The sequence below is a fragment of the Lissotriton vulgaris genome, chromosome 6 (assembly GCF_964263255.1).
Source record: "Lissotriton vulgaris chromosome 6, aLisVul1.2, whole genome shotgun sequence".
Lineage (NCBI taxonomy): Eukaryota > Metazoa > Chordata > Amphibia > Caudata > Salamandridae > Lissotriton > Lissotriton vulgaris.
Window position 1 is genome coordinate 1,658,277,769 of NC_141694.1, and position 17,362 is coordinate 1,658,295,130.

Below are 17,362 nucleotides of genomic sequence, written 5' to 3' on the forward strand. Positions count from 1 at the left end.
TTTAGGAAATCCAACTGATCGGCTCCTGGTCCTGGAAAAGGAGGATAATGAGCCGAAGCCCCCTGGTCTGGATCCATCTGTGGCCTTACGGGAGCTGAGGCTTAGGTGCCGGAGACATCTGAGTCGGTACAGGCGAAGCCGTAGGAGAAGACTCCCTGAGTGCATGCGAATCCTTCAACGCAGGAGAGTTGGATGGAGTCGCCAGCGGAGAAGGAGTATGCGACGGCGAGATGGCATCCTTGTCACGATGCCGCTGTATGGGGAAGGCCGACCTCGAAGCCCTGCCCTTCGAGATTGATGTTGAGATCCATGTCTTCTCTTCTTCTTATGCTTCTTCAACTTGAAAATGTGCAACGTCGACGACTTTGATCTCCTGCGACCACTCTTTTCTTTTTTGGACCGCACCATGAAGAGTTTCGCCTCACGTTCCTTCAGTGCCTTAGGGTTCATCTTATGACAGCACAAACACCCTTCGACGTCGTGGTCCGAAGAAAGACACCAGAGATAGTCGTCATGGGAATCCGTGCTGGACATATGGCCCCACACTCCCTAAAGGGCTTGAAACCTGACTTCTTCAAAGTAGCCATTCTCACTGTAACACGAAGTAGAAGATAGAAACAATAGTATCACATGTAAAATGGAGAGTCCCATAAAAAATTATGGCTCAGGTGACGTCATACGGAGTCGCGAGTGGAGCCGTGCTTTTGTGACGACCTCGTCGACGTGGGAGAGCTAAGAAATTAATTTCCTTGGAATGCTGGTGCACGATAATTCATAATGTGAGGAACCCACAGGCCGATGTATGCATCATAAAACAGCTCTCTAAAGATCACTTTACAGATCCTATATAAGTCCATGGAGGATAAAATCAAAATAATTTGGGGGCTAGGCTCATAAATTCAGTATTGTACTAGAAGAAACCACCACAGGGCGCAAATTGAACACTGGAGGTCATTGGGACAATAACTCATTCAGCCATCAAGATTCTAGTAAGCAATGGAGTGGTGGAGTTTTTCGTATAAGATCATAATTCCTGGTCTTTGGAGCATTTAAACATTTGTTTAGACATGGTAAAGACGATTATTTTTCCTCCATTTTTGATTACTCTCGGAGATGAGAACTATTCTCTTGAAGTCCAAGGCAGGGGCATGGCTCTTCTGATAACCTGAACAGGGACTGCCAATACTAACAAGGAAAACAATTGTACTGTTTTGAGATACTGGGAGAGTACTAAATGTGGAAGAGAGGGCTTTCAAATCCCTGTCATCCATGTTGTAACCACCATGGCACAGCAGCAACATGTAGCAAGATCTTCTAAGTGGGTAAACAATAGCAAAATAGCCAACAATTTTACAGTTACCAATTCTCCCTCAAACAAATCACAATCCCAATCTATTGAGGATGCTTCAAATCCCATCTGATGCAACAAAGTTTGAAAATTATTTTCTATGCATCAAGTGCCAAATGCAGATCTCTGGAAGACTGGAGAAGGCAGCACTGCACTAAACAACGCACCTTCCTATGCAGTTTGGCTACCCAGATTTCAGCCACATCAGCACATAAATTCCACTAGTGGTGGGAGAACCTGGTCTATCTGTCCCAACACAGATGCCTGGGTCAAAATCTCTCTGCTCTACACTAAGAAGCTGGAACAATAAGTCAGTGGAGCCAGACTATTGTGGTTCAAAAACAATATGTACATTTGCAATCAAGTCTATCGATCAGCAACATAAAGGATGCAAAGGAAGTTAATTATTTTGCCTCACCAAGCAGAGTCAGAGCCACACAAGTACCTCACCCAGAAACCTTAACCCTTGCATAGAATAGGGGCTAAATGATGCAGAATGCTGAAGCACCTTACTCAAGGCTGGACTGGAATGCTCCCTACCGCAGTGTCTAACTTAATTTGGTGAATGCTTATAAAAAAAAAAAACACCAGATCCCAAGTCTCTGTCCTCACTGAGAGAATCTCGAAGCATCCTTACCAAACCCCTTAATAATTATTAGTCATTAGGTTGCCACATAATTGGGAGTCAAATAATTGTACCTACTAGAAAGACTGTGGAGATGTTCCATTGTCTTTGGTTCTTTTTAGCACACTGTGCTCTGTTTATTTCATGCTGATTATATAAACACCTCAACACTGAGCACATACACATAGAATTATGATTAGCAATGTAAATAGAATACGCTTATGTGATATTATTGAGTGGGCCATGTTTTTTCCTTATTACCATTGATTAATTTTTTATTTTTTTTTGTAACCGTGAATGTGATTATCTAAACGTCTTCTCTGTTCTACTTGGAACCCTTGTTCCACATTTATATACAACTGCCCCTGGTTCCAGGTGTTTTTTGTGCAGCCCTTGTTGCATGTAATTACACCAGCTATGCAAGTCCACATACCCTGAAAATTGACCCAAGTGTGAAGTAACCTATGTCTAAAAGTGGGATTGCCCTGAGCATGTTCACAGCATGCGTATTTAAGTCTGCTCTTTCATTCTGCATTGGGCACATAGGCCATTCGCTCCTGGGATATATTAATTTCGTTCTGCTGGTGTCAGGTAGGCTCTGTGTGTTGTGTAGGATTGTATTACTTTGAAGAAAGTGTTCCATGATACTGAAGAAGGGTAAGCAAGTACACAATCTCATTCGCTGTCATTGAGAAGCCTACCTATGTCCGCTTCCAACCGGTAATAGTTGATTCTCCTGAAATAAATGTCCCACAGTCTCTACCCCAAGTGCAGGCCAATGGTTTATGTTGCCAGGACATTTCTGGGGTGTACGACACATACAAGTGGAGCAACTGTAGCAAAATGGAATACCTTTCGGGTATGTATCAGGCTTCTGCAAAAACATAAGTAAGCAACTCTTGGAAGCCAGATTGAAGGAGTTATAATTTGTCCCACAGGAGTGAAGAGTTGGAGCACTTTAATTATTGTCTTAAAGGTGACTGTGACCTCTTTTGACTTAATGCTCCTTTACTCAGCAGTGTTTCTTTCCCTTCATTTTTCGTACCTGAAATACGGGCTGCACGTTTCTAACATAGGAACCAACCATTTGAAGGTGCTGCAACATATGAATGTTTTCCGCAAAAAAGATGGTACGCAACAAAGCCACAAAGCCCCCACAAGCAAATGAAAAGGACACTTATGCAATGTGCTGCAAAGGGACAGAAGAAGCAAGGAGGCACACAGCAGGCAGGAGGAGGAGAGAGACCACATCTCTCAAAAACAGCTCCATGCAATCCAGGACACCCACTCAGCACTATAGAATAATATCAAAACACAGTGGCTGTTGACGTAATGAGGATTTGCGCAGACATGAGGAACATTTCCGAAACAGTATGTGCAGCGAAAGTCACCCTCACCGATCACACAGAAGCTATCCACACCCTGCACCACTCATCCTCATGCATGTGCTGAAGACACAGAGGGACGATCCAGGCGCAATAACATATGCACAATAGGAGTACCGGAGAAGGCGGAGAGTTTTGTGGGGAATCTGATGTGTCGCATAGGACATACAGAGGATCTATCCACTTATTGTGTGGTTGAACGAGCACACTGGGTCCCTGCGACTCCACCTATGCCCGGGAGCAGAACAAGACCTTTTCTGGCGCTCATACTGAATTATCAAAACCGGGACGCAATCCTGAGGGTGATCTACTTGCACAACCCCAAATGCCCTGAAGTCCAAGTAATCACAAACTTCCCAGGATATACTCAAGTCCTCCAGGAACAGGGTAGATCTTTTGACAAGGTGAGGAGGACCTTTCAGAGACGGAATTTGCAATACATGATGATCCTCCAGGCACCCTTGAAAGTGCTAGCTGAGGGGCGTTCCTGGTTCTTCAATGCCCCGGAAAGGCCTCAAAGAGGCTCGAAGGTTGGCAACAACTGGAAAGTAGACAGCAGGGGAAGATGCGTACTACACCAATGAAGCAGGGCACAGCAGAGCGGTGAACAGATGTAAGGAGTGCACCAGAGGCAAGCAAACATGTGTGAATGACCCATGGCCTCCCTGATTGAACATTAAGGACTTACGACCATGGGTGCAGACTGCCAGAACACAAGTGGTGGTGCCTGCAGAGGCATGGCCTGATCACAGAAAAGCAACACTCATCATTTCAGAGCTGTTCCTTTCCCCAGGTGACAGGAGGAAAGTTCAAGTTTAGGTTTGATACTGGGAATGGGGGTGGCGGACAGGCACCGCGTGCATTGGGGGCACTGGCAGTTTTAAACCAGCAGTTTGAGTTTTATATGGTGGGGTGTTTTGGTTCGGACAAGAAGACACAGACATGTTGGGACACACACATGCACAGACCAGGGTCACCCACAGGCATGTCCACAATAAGCAATGCCCATGGCTACACTACGGCGGGTTGAAGGCCACAAAGGTGGGCTCACCATCCTCCAATGGAATGTCAATGGGCTTGGGCACACGTTGAAGAGGGGTTGGTATCCAAACACATAAAAAGACACAATATTGAGACATTGCTGCTACAGCAGACGCATTTGTTGGGGAATAAGTGCAGGTTCCTGGGGAAAGGTCGATACACACTACTTATACACTCAGGATTTACAACAGGGTTGTGAGGATTTGTACCTTGCACACAGCTCCCTGGCATTAGAAATCCCAAATGTGGACAGGCCAGAGAGGCAGTTTTGTGGCAATCGGCAGAGTATACGAGGGAGGGCTCCTGATAGTTGCCTCCTGGTATCTGCGATCCTATTTGCAGCCAAAAATCCTAGGACAGCCAGGGGAGAGGATTGGCCACCTGCCCAGGTGCTACTCATTGGGGGAGATTTCAATGTCACAACGCGGGGTGACTGGAACAGGGTCATTCGGGCAAGAGGGAACTGGAGGCTGATACCCGCCTACACTAGTGCATGGGTGCAATGGGGTTAGCTGACATATGGAGGGAAGAAAATCCCAAAAGAAGGCAATCTTCCTATACATCTGGCACGGCTGGCTCGAAGTCTAGTAAAGACTTAGTTTTTGCGCTGGAACCGCAGGGTCGGCAGTTCAGAGGCACACACTACCTAGTCTCAGATTACTCCCCCTCCTCACGCAGCTACTGTCCATGACCTATTGGACCACACAGAACTGGAAACTTGATTCATGGAACTAACCAACTGACTAGCCTATCTGTGAATTTACAAAGACTCAAGACTGTACGACAGGGTACAAACCCTTTTGTTTGTTCATGAAGCCCTCACCCACCAACCTGGTTGGTGACATGCTTCATCATCAGGCCCACCCAATGCACTGAGTGTGTCCCGGGTGTGCTTCGACGCCTGAATACAGCGGAGCAGGTATATTTCTGAGTGTGCAGTGTAGTGACGCGAAGGTGAAAGTTTAAAAGCTATACAGGGATCCCAGTACCGGAGGGTAAATTATATTTTAATAACTGGGCCACTGTTCGCATTAAAAAAGGCTGTTGGATGTTATAGGAGTGTTAATTAGGGTCTCCGACATCCAGGTGTGGTCTACATGTTTCAGCCAGGCTTTTATGATGAAAACTGGCTTTCCTCAGGACCAAAGTGTGTAGGTGCAGATTACTTAATTTTAAGTGATTGTATGATTTTGAAAATGTGTAGCACTCGCTAAGGTGCTTTACATGTGTGACGGGGATTCCCTCTTAGAGCATTAGTTGGCTTGTTGCCAAATTAGCCTCTGCGTTGAACCTCTTGAACCTCTTGTCTCTGCGACCTCCGAGACGACAAGAGGTTCAACGCAGACACTGACCGAAAGTTTCGGTCCACTCCTCTGCCGGACTACAAAATAGGGCAAATTTGTCAACAAGCCACCTCACACATGTAAAGCACCTTAGCGAGTGCTACAAATTTTTAAGATTACACAATCACTTAAAATTAAGTAATCTGCACCTACACACTTTGGTCCTGAGGAAAGCCAGTTTTAATCATAAAGGCCTGGCTGAAACATGTAGACCCCACCTGGATGTAGGAGACCCTAATTAACACTCCTATAACATCCAACAGCCTTTTTTAATGCTAACAGTGACCCAGTTATTAAAATATAATTTACACTGTAGTACTGGGATCCCTGTATAGCTTTTAAACTTTCACCTTCACATCACTACACTGCACACTCAGAAACATACCTGCTCCACTGTATTCAGGCGTCGAAGCACACCCGGGACACACTTGGTGTCACTGGGTGGGCCCGATGATGAAGCTTGCCACCAAACAGGTTGGTGGGTGAGGGCTTCATGAACAAACAAAAGGGTTTGTACCCTGTTGTATAGTCTTGAGTCTATGTAAATTCACAAATAGGCTAGTCCTTATTGATTTCACATATAAAACCCTGGGGATACGGACTAGCTACCTAGTCCTCTCTCTCTCCTTTGATAGTGAGAACTAACCAACTGACCCACACAGGAGTTACTGAGGGCAACAGAAAAATGCTTTTTAGAGAATACACACTTGGTACACTCCAAAATCAGCATCTTGGAAGCAAATGAGTCAGTGATCAGGGGCCACCTTAGCTTGCACATCACAGGGCAAAAGATGTAACGGGCTAGGGAAGTCACAGTACTGAAGGAAAGCATATGTCGTGAGGAGTCAGAAAATATGGGCAATCCTGACCCAGACCTCACGCCCCGAATTGCCCTCACCAGAGACGAGTACAGAAACCTGGTAAATCAGGATGCAAAGGTGAAATATAGGGCCAAATAGCACAAGCTGTACAAGGTTGGCATGAAGACTGGCAAACTACTGGCTTGGTTGGCGCAAAGGGAGGTAGGGTGGGCATTGGGTACCACCGGTAGAGAATGAGGATGGTGGTATGGAGGGCACAGCGGAGGCCTTTGCGGCATATCTGCAGACACAATATGACTCTAGGGTGGGGATGGAGTGGGGACAATGCCATGAGTTCATTGCGGACATCCCTACCCCTGCCCTTGATGCAGACGACAAATAAATGCTGGACAGAGAGATTGGGGGAGAGAGGGAACATTAGGCAAGCAGTTAGCCAGCTCAAGGGAGGGAAGGCCCCAAGCCCAAATGGGTTCCCATCAGAATTTTATAAATGCCAAGGGTGTAAACTTACTGCCCGGCTCAGAGGTATGTTTTATGAAGCGAAAAAAGAGCGGGTTCTCCCAATAGCGGCAATAGTAATGATTCACAAGAAGGATAAGCCGGTGGGCCAATATGCCTCTTATAGACCTACTGCCCTGCTAAACTTGGAAGTAAAAATTTTGACCAAGGTTCTGGTAAACCGCCTAACTCCAGGTCATAGACAAATTAGTACATCCAGACCAGTCGGTCTTCATGCCCCATAGATCCATGAGGCAGAACCTGATAAGGTTGTTAGTAGGGCGCCTGGCATGACGAGAAGCCCTCGGGGGCAGGTGTTCCTCCTGGCACTAGATGCCAAGAAATCCTTTGATTCAATAGAATGGGGCACCTCCTGGCGGTGTTGTGGAAGATAGCATTTGAGCTGGAGTTCCTGACTAGTGTACTCTTTCACCCCTGCTGTTCGCATTGGCGGTGGAATTTTTTTTAACTACATTTACAACGCATTCCATTACATCGCATTATACCTTTACAACCCATACCATTACGTTGCATTTAACGTAAGTGTTGTATAGCGTAGAGGTAAAAAATACTATTCTAACTCCAGGGGGTTCAACAGTAGGGTACGTGTTGGATATTGTAGGGGTAGTATGTAATGGTATGCGTTGTAAATGTAGTGCAATTTAATGACTGCGTTGTAAAGATGGTTTCCCAATTTCAGTCTATGCTAACTATATCTTACTCTACAGGGTGGACAGGGCCCAGTCCATAACTTGTATATAATAAATCCTGAGCATAATGGAAAGTACTCAGGGGTGCTCATTAAATTGGGTCCAGTCAGTAGCATTCCTCATTACACAAGAACAATCCCAGATGAGCTGGGAGTGACCGCTGCGCTGGTCACCGAAGGGATTTACATATCTGAGTGTTTATATTGTTGCATTGAGCAGTATTTCACAACCATAACCTGTAGAGAATCCTCTAGGATTACAAAAAGGACTAGAGTCATTGACGGAAACTCCCCCTCTCATTGCTGGGCACAGCTGCCCTGCCCAAACTCCTATACATGCTCAAGAACACCTTTTTCAAGGTGATAGAGGTGTTCTTCCAGGAGGTGGGCACAACAACCAGATTGCTTCACTGTAATTGGGGGGGGGGGGGGGGGGGGGGGCTCTTGTATAGTACATTTGATGCTCACCAGAGGCTACTACAAGGGAGGAATTCTCCTGCTGAACCACCAACTATATTATTGTGCGCCTCAGTTGTTGGTAATAAAAGGGTGGGTCTTTGATTCTCAACAAGAACCGGTCCAAAAGGTGGATAGATAGTCAAGGGAACCAGGGGGACTGTCTGCGACATCTGCATAGTACCGGCCGACTACAACCAGCAACAATACCCACAATGACTTGATCTGGAAGAAGGCCACTAAGAGGTTGAAATAGGTGGGAAAATTGGCGCTGGAGACACCCCTCTGGGTATCGGGGAAACTGGCAGACCTGAGGCAGCTGGAGGGAATGAGACAAAGGGACATGATAGAGATCTCTAAGCTAGGAGAATAAGGCCGCCTCCTGTTTGAGGAGCTTCAGAATCAATATGAGTTGGCTGGCACACAACGCTACAGACACCTACAACTGAAACATGCCCCGGGGGTACGGAGATGTCAAGAGATCGCAGATGAAACCCTTACAGAATAAAGAGCGCTGGCAACCCGCTGCGTAAAACATACTGTGTACATGGTCTACAGAACTCTCTTCAATAATATCCATTCCCCGCTCTCCTCACTGAAAGAGTGGTGGGGAAAAGACTTGGGTACACTAGAAGACGAGAATTGGGGAGAGGCATGTAGACACCCGAGGAAGATGCCAATCAGAGCAGGGTTCCACCTAATACAGCTGACGATCCTACACAGAGCATACTACACTAGAACCAGACTGCACCATAAGGGGAGGTCTGGCACGGACAGATGCCTAACGGGGTGCAGACAATCGGGTACACTCTTGCACACACTGTGGGACTATCAGAGGCTTAGAAACTACTGGGAACAGTTGAGAGGGTGGGTCTACGAGGTCACCGGGGAGCAGATATCACTGGGTCTGGGGTTGGCCACCGTGGGCATAGGGTGGAATAGATAATATCCAAACACACAATGCTGTTGTGCAACATAGCCCTTATGGTGGCCAGGAGGGCTATAGTGCAGCTATGGGATAGCAACAACACCCACCACGATTAAACAATGGGCGGGCAAACTGGACTGGTGTATGCATGCGAGAAGTCAGTCTATAGGGCCCGAGGCTGCCATAGAAAATTTCAGAAAATATACGGCCTGTGGCGGGATGAAGGAGACCTACGTTGAATGCCCCCTCTGCGGGGGTAACAGAATTGAGTCTAGAGTTTCAAGAGTATGGGACACTGGGAATGGTGTGAGGAATCTCTGGACAAATGTAGAGATGTACGAGGGCATTGGATGCAGGTCTGATAATCCAACTCGGGGGGCATGATGTGAATGTGTTGAATTAATCACTGAAGTGTATGTACACAGTAAACAATTAATAAAAAGAGCTTTAAAAAATAAGGAACATGAGAGAGCACAGCACACAAGAGAGCAAAACGGAGTGTGGTGGTGGATATTAGGCAGGGTGAAATCAGCCCTGGAGTGGGACAGCTGGAAAACACATGCACTCTCATGGAGTCCTAAACCAAAAAATTGAAAAGTTGCTGCCTAACAGTAAGCAGTAGAAGGATACAAGTCAGATAACCAAACAGATGTTAAAGAGGCAATGGTGACATGCAGGCACAATCATAAGTAGAGAAGAAGAGGAAAGCAAGCCATTGAATAAGAAGCAAGCAAATGAGTGACAATAAAGACAACCAATAGTTAAGCAATGAGAGGCTTCAAGCTCACTTTAAGTTCTTGGTAAGCAAATAATAGAATTGATCTTTTGCAACAAGACAGCTTGCACTAACTGGTAGCCTTTCCTTGTGAGTCCTAATATTCAGGAAAAAGAGTAATGGGAGAAAAGGCTAAATGGAGGAGACCTGGGGAAAGATCAGAGAGATGGGAGGGTTGTGAGGGTTGTGAGGGTATGTCCAGGCACCCCGCGAAGAGACAAACAGGTGGGTGAAAGCGAGAAAGGGTAAGGAAGAAAAGTATGTCTGGGATAAGCTAAATGAGGGTATCAGAGGGTACAATCTAAATAATCCAAAAGGGAGAAAGAATTGGAATAGAGGGGCAAAAAACGATGACATCAGGGAGGAGAAAACTGGGCATTCAGCAGGATACCCCAAAAAACAATAAATATGGGGACAGGGTGGGGGGGCACAAGCAAAGCTGGCAAAATGTCCCATTGTGCTGCACACCTACTCAAGAACACAGTAAGGGGAGAATCCTATCAACATGACTATGAACCATTATTTGCATAACCTAAAAGCAACTTGCCACAGTTCAGTTTGTGCCTACCTATGCCATATAACCTTACAAAGACTGCAAATATATACATATATCACACCACATAAATTGTAAGCACCACAAAATAAAATGCACAAATAAGTTAACATGTTTCGTAAGTTAGAAACCTCCAAATATGTATAGATGGAAACAAATCAATCATACACATTAAAAGATGAACCAAGGTTTGAACTATTATATTTTTCATTTGGATTGAGTAAAAGCTTAATTGAACAAAGTTTTGATAATTTCACAATAAAAATACAAGAATACTTTTCTACATTTTTGTTCATGCAAGGGTGCTCTGAGGGGACTGTTCAAACAAAACAGGCAAGCACATTATCATAAGAGCACCATACACTTGAATCTAGATATCAAGTTACTGTTTAAATACTATTTAATGCAGCGAATTACATATCCAAAAATACTGCAGGTATCCAGAATATTACTGCAATTGTTCAATTATCTAGAGTTTTAGCATAACCTATAGAAAATGCCATAAAAGTGTTGTATTTTGAGGCATTCAGTACTTACGAGAGAAGGCACTGTGTATATCTGTACCGAGAGGTCAGTGATTGAGAACTCTGTGTCGTCATCTTTCACATACTCACTCTGCATTCGCTTATAGTTCTATTAAAAGGAAGGCAAAAAAAGGCAAGGAGTGCCAACTATCAGTTAAAAAAACAACAACTACTCACCAGAGTAGGAACAGTGAAGAGTTGGACAGATAGAGCAGACACCGACACTGCTCGCTCGTGATCATCCTCCATATAATCTTTCTGCAACTTCTGGTAGCTCTAAACAACAAGGGGGAAATTCACCTCTATTCCACACTGACCTGATTTTTAAGTTCAATCCTGCACTAGTGAACTTCAATGAGTAAGCTAGAATGCTGACAAAGCAAAGACTATGTTCTATACAGCAAATTATATTGTATCAATTTGCTAAATACACATTTTCCGAAATCTTATATAACTCCTAATCTCCAACCACACCAAGCCTACCACATGCAATTCACTTTGTATTATGTACAGCATATATATTAATTCAAGCATATAACACTTCTCTGCTCAAAGATGATGGGTACATCATAAACATACAGTAGTAGTGACCACAAGATACTTTTCTTGCCACTTTAAGGAACTCTAACACAGTTTATTAATTCTCAGAGATGTAAAGAAAAACGAAGTTACTTACCTCCAGTAATTTTACGTTGAATACTTTGCTTCTTTACACATTCTTTAGCTTTGGCTGGGACACCTAAAACAATTTTCACATTACAATTGCACTGTGGGTTGCTTCTTACAATCAAGTAACAACTAAGTCACGGCAACACACAAAGACATCGTAAGACGTATATAATGCACCGAGGGGCTGAATTTCTGAAGGGTAACACGGACGACAATGTGAGGGAAGATAGGCTGGTGAGAAAAAGTTTGCCAATGAATAAATTATGATCACCACCAATATTAAAAAAATAATAAATATAGAATGTGCCAATGAATAAATGATTATCACCACCAATAATAAGAAAATTATTATTATATATATATATATAAATATATATATATATATATATATATATATATATTTTTAATATTGGTGGTGATCATAATTTATTCATTGGCAAATTTTTTCTCACCAGCCTATCTTCCCTCACATTGTCTTCAGTGTTACCCTTGAGAAATTCAGCCCCTCGGTGCAATATATACGTCTTACGATATCTTTGTGTGTGTGTGTATATATATACACATATATACACATACACACACACACACTACTCTCCAAGCACAATCTTAATCAAATAACTTTTCAAGCAGTATATAATAATTGGATGTAGGGACCATGCAGAGCACAAGGAAAAAAGCTATTTTAACACGTGTTGTATCACAGACCTCCAAAATCTCAGTAGGAACACTGAGCAGATGCTTTCAATAAAGGCTAAGTGGTTTACAAATCTCCTGCAAAGGCACAGAGTTTTACCCTGGTACTGTCTATGATGCCCTTTAAAAGATTTTTGCTTTCTGCCTCATAGCACTGCTTGATGCAATGAACACTCTATTGAGGTATCCGTCCTAGGTCTGTTAGGAAGATTCCTCACAGGTAATAAAATACTGGGTGTCTATTCAGTGTTCATTATTACTTCCAATATAACAGTTGAGATCCGTTTTGGGTCCAATCTATGCAACCTTCCCATAGCATGAAAAGAATGGAGAAGGAGAAAGAAAGAAGATAGCTGTGTAAAGTGTTTCTTGGGAAAATCTGTCAAAAGATTGTACAGAAACAATAGGTTTACCCATAAGGTCCAGATGTTCTTGGAAAAAAGTGTAGAGCTAGTCCAATAATCATGTGCCTGCAGCTCACTTATTATTAAAGATTGCTAAGAGAAACACGGTCTTCAAAGCTTGATTATAGAAAGGCCCAAAGGGTGTAACCGTTAACTAACCCAGCACCAGGTTTAAATTAACTGTGACAGAAATAGAGCTGGTGAAACATAATTCACCTGGTGTTCAAAAGTTGATACTCTTGGGATCCCATAGGAACATGCACTCTCACATCTACTCAGATTTGGACCACTTTAATGTAACCTCATATTGTAGAGAATTCACTCAACCATATAAAGGTCTCTGATGTCACGATGTCAACTACCTCATCTGATAACTACTGAGTTGTTTGGCAAGTAAACCATAACTCCTCATTAGCTAAGTGAGTGAACAAACGTTATTCGTAAGTGGTTTAAGTGACCGACTCAGACCTGATATGATGAAGAGAAAAAACTGGTAATGTGCAAGATTTGCACTTTCCGAAGAGGATGACATTTGTGTAGTAAAGCCTCTGCAGATTATTCAAAGCCCCCAAATTCATGGCCATTGAATATTTCCTACATCTGATGAAGCACATCAGCATTAGTGAAAACCAGGGAAAGGCATACATCAGATCGGATGTTTATCCCTGCTTCGCCAAGAGCTACTCTGTAATATTTTTGTAATCCTAGACCGTGAAGTGCCCAATGTTCTGCTACAAAGTGACCTAATATTGTCCTATATATTGTATCCCTTTATGGGGGAAAAAAGCTTGAAAGCTATGTGAACAAACAGCTTATGACGTTCTTAGAGGATCATGCGATCCATGACCCCTCTCAATTGGGATTCGGAGCATCCCATAGCACCGAGACTGAACTGGTTGCAGTCATAGATTGTATCTGTCTTCTTTGGATGCTGGCATTCTTGCTATTCTTGTGCTGCTGGATCGTTCAGCAGCTTTTGACACCTTCTCTCATGCAATACTGATCAGACTGCACTAGTTCAGTTTCAGAGGCACTGTCCTGCAATGGTTGACTGATTGTTTTTAGAAGACCAGACTCAAACCATTACTCTGGGTCCTTTTAAATCTCGTCTGGTTCCTTTTACCAAAGGAGTACCTCAGGTATCATTGTTGAGTCCAACACTGTTGAATATTTCTGTTTCTCCTTTGTCCCAGACTGTCAAAATAACTGGTTTCAAAGTAATCTCCTATGCCGGCAATACTCAGCTGATCATTTCTCTGCGGCATGACATTAAGTGTACTGTGTTTTCAAGACAGTATGAGGAACATTGCAGCCTGGATGTCTAGGAACTGTCTTCAGCTGAATATTGAGAAGACAGAGGTTCTGCTGTTTGGCAAAGCTCAGAATCTTTGGTCTACGGAATTGGGATCTGCTTCTTGCCCTAGTCCATCAGCAAACAATTTAGGTATCAAAACTGACTACGAACTGTCCACGAAAAGCCATGTTACCGCCACAAGAGGGACATGTTTTGCCACCATGTGGCTCTTGAAAAACGTTTTCCCCTGGCTTCCATCCTAGACTGGAAAAACACTGGTCCAAGCGGTGATAATTAGCTGTTTAGACTACAGTAAGGCTTTGCTTATTGTAGCTAATGACACCCGCTGGACTAAACTGCAGGTGGTGCAAAATATGCCAGCCCGGTTAGGTTGTAATCCTTCCAGCAGGCTCCTGTTCTGCCCCAATCCTCCTGTCCCTTCACTGACTTCCGGTCAGAAAGCACAATATCTTTAAGTTACGTTGTCTTACCCACAAAGTTCTACTGGGTTGGTCCCCTTTGTACCTTAAGGACAAATTACGGTATTACTGTCTCGCACTTTGAGATCCAGCAATAAGGAGCTTCTGTCCATTCTCCGTAACTGTGCCTCAAGATATGAGGGCAGAGCTTTCTCCTATACTGCTCTTAGGGCTTGGAATCCGCTTCCAGGTTACCTTCGGAGCTGTTTGGACTTCGCTCAATTTAAAAGAATTTTAAAAACCTGCCTGTTTTTATGAGTAGATGCAGCTTATGAGTAGGTCGAGTTCCGAGATACACCTTAGGGTGTGATTCGCTGTGCTTTATTAAATCGATATAACAGAACATAAACTGTTTTAGAAGTCATAAGGATGTGCGCTCAATAAATATCACCCAGGGGTCTCAGAGCGCTAGTGAACTCCAGTAAAGGCAAGAAAGACGGCTGACAGAAGTAGGAAAGGGATATTTCAAAAAGTAGGAGCCAAATGAGAAAAGGATTTAAGGCCATTCCTGGCAGTGCAAATCCTGAGGGGGAGTAAGACGAAATGCAGTTCCTGACCTAAGCATCCTATTAGGTAGGTACTAATTGACTTTTTGGCCAGGTAGCTAGAACCGTTTCCATACATGGTCTTGTGTACCAGACCGATAACCTTGAAACTGATTTGTTTCCTGATGGGAAGCCAATGAAGTGCTTTCCATTTAAAGATCTTGCGTAAGCCACACATTAGTCCATAGCAAGTACTCATTATGTGGTTTACGTGGTCTTTTACGGACAGCTTCTTTTCGATCTTTACTCCAAGGTTACGTACCATAGATTTGGTAGATGAACAAGGGCCAAGGCACTGGAGCCACCAATCGTTCAACCAAAAAAGGATCCCGAAAAGGATGATCTCTGTCTTACTGGCACTGAGTTGGAGGTGGTTGGATTGCATAAAGTTGTTAATGTGGATCATGCCGTTTTTTAATATGAGTGTAGTGTTAGTTGGATTAGGACCAAGGGTGATCAGTAGCTGAGTATCATCGGTGTATGACACTTTTTCAAAACCATAACATCTGATCACTTTGGCAAGGGGGGCCACAAAGAGATTGAAGAGCGTAGGACTTAAAATGGATCCCTGAGGGACTGCCTTATCTACCAACCGACTACTGGAGACCAGGAGCCAACTTGTACGGTGGATGTTTGATCGGTGGAGGTTTGATCTATTAGATAGTTTCTAAGCAATTCCTAGGCTGTTCCCCTGACTCCCATCTCCCACAACCTTATTTCTAAAATACTGAGAGTGATGGTGTCAAAGGCTGCCAACAGGTCTAGTAGGACAAGCATGACTGACTGCCTGTTGTGCTGAGCAAGTCTTATGTTGTTGACAACCTCCACCAGCAAGGTTTTAGTGCTGTGGGCAGCCCTAAACCCAGATTGAGAGGGGCCTACCAGTTTGTGGCTTTCTAAATAGGTTGTGAGCTGGTTATTAACCAGGGACTCGAGTACCTTTCCAAAATAGGGAAGAGGAGAGATGGGACAATGGTTACTGGGTTCCTAGGGATCTGCAGAAGATTTTTTCAGAACAGGTCTGACCCTGGCTGCTTTCCATTTCATAGGAACTATTGCTTGGTTAAGGACGTTAAACAAATTGGTGAGGCTCTTGAGGAGGGATGGGACAATGATGGACAAAAAGTGAGGTGAGACCGGATCAAATGGTGAAGCAGATTCACCAATGAATATTCACAAATCTTAAATGTTAGAAAATAACAACCTAGCACAGTGCCTCTAAAAGTAATTATTGTTCAATTTGGTTAACAGAAACGAGCAGTCAGGTATGCTGGTGCAAGTATTGCTGGTATACCCTTACTTTTATGACGGTATTGTTGTTGAAGCCTCCTGGAAATGGTTGTCATCTTCAGTTACCATGCCCAGGCATAACAAGCATGGTCTAAGATTTTCTTGGTAATTCACAAAATTGAATCGGACACCAACAAACATAAATAGAAAGGGCCTGTTCCTCATTCAGAAAGGAGTAAACATACATACATTGGTTCCACTACAAGCTTGCTGATTCCAGAGAGTCTGGATCTGATAGCTTCTTGAATTCCGTTATTGCCATGGTGAGACTGAGGAGATGTTTTAAGTAACTTTTAAGGACTCAGTCACCACATTTGGAACAGCTGTTGTGTTTACTATTGGTTAATAAAAAACGAGTGTGTAGTTGTTTTGTTTAGTGGCCTCAACAAGAATCTTATCTTGGAACAAGTATATTTTACAGAAATTATATGTCCAGGTTGGACAGATCCATGACTCTCAGACTGAGTGCTTCCCTGAAAGACTTTTAGAAGCAGCAAGTGAACATATTTAGAAGTATTATTTTGTATCTTTTTTTTGTAGCAGTTACCTCTGAAAAAGGTGACTTTTACTACATCTCGGTATTCACTTATGTGAATGAGGCCATATCCAGTACTGCTGAGTTGTAAATAACAGTTTGGATGACGTTGCGGTGTCTACTTAGACGCCACCCCTGCGCCCTGACGTCTGTTCTGGCACTACTTTCCACGCCAGAAGAGCAGAGCAATGCAAGACACTGACCACTGGTGCACAAAACTAGGGCCCTGGAAGGGAGTCTCTAGACCTAGAAGTCAGTTCGCAGAACGTGGAATATGGGTGGGGCAGTAAGGAGTCTATAACTAATGCATGTCTCTTACATATACATCATTAACAAAGGTAAGTAACTTGTTCATCTGAAAGAGACCATTAGTTACAGATTCCCTACCTTAAAATTGATACCCCAGCAATGCCAACCCCGAAGGTGGGTCTGCGAACCAAGTTCACA

General features: G+C 43.7%; 1 protein-coding gene across 3 annotated transcripts in view; it reads right to left on the bottom strand.

The window, feature by feature from the left end:
• The window catches only part of UBR2 (ubiquitin protein ligase E3 component n-recognin 2), a 1,804,160-nt gene that overhangs the window by 1,494,996 nt on the left and 291,802 nt on the right, over positions 1-17,362 (bottom strand). Inside the window, exons 11-12 of one of the 3 annotated variants that reach the window (XM_086927822.1) lie at positions 11,184-11,282; positions 11,020-11,115 (exon numbers count right to left, since the gene is read on the bottom strand). In XM_086927822.1, the coding sequence (XP_086783948.1) occupies positions 11,020-11,115; positions 11,184-11,282 (195 nt within the window). The remainder of the gene's footprint in view (positions 1-11,019; positions 11,116-11,183; positions 11,283-17,362) is intronic. The other 2 variants (XM_086927821.1, XM_086927820.1) reach the window with 2 other exon arrangements.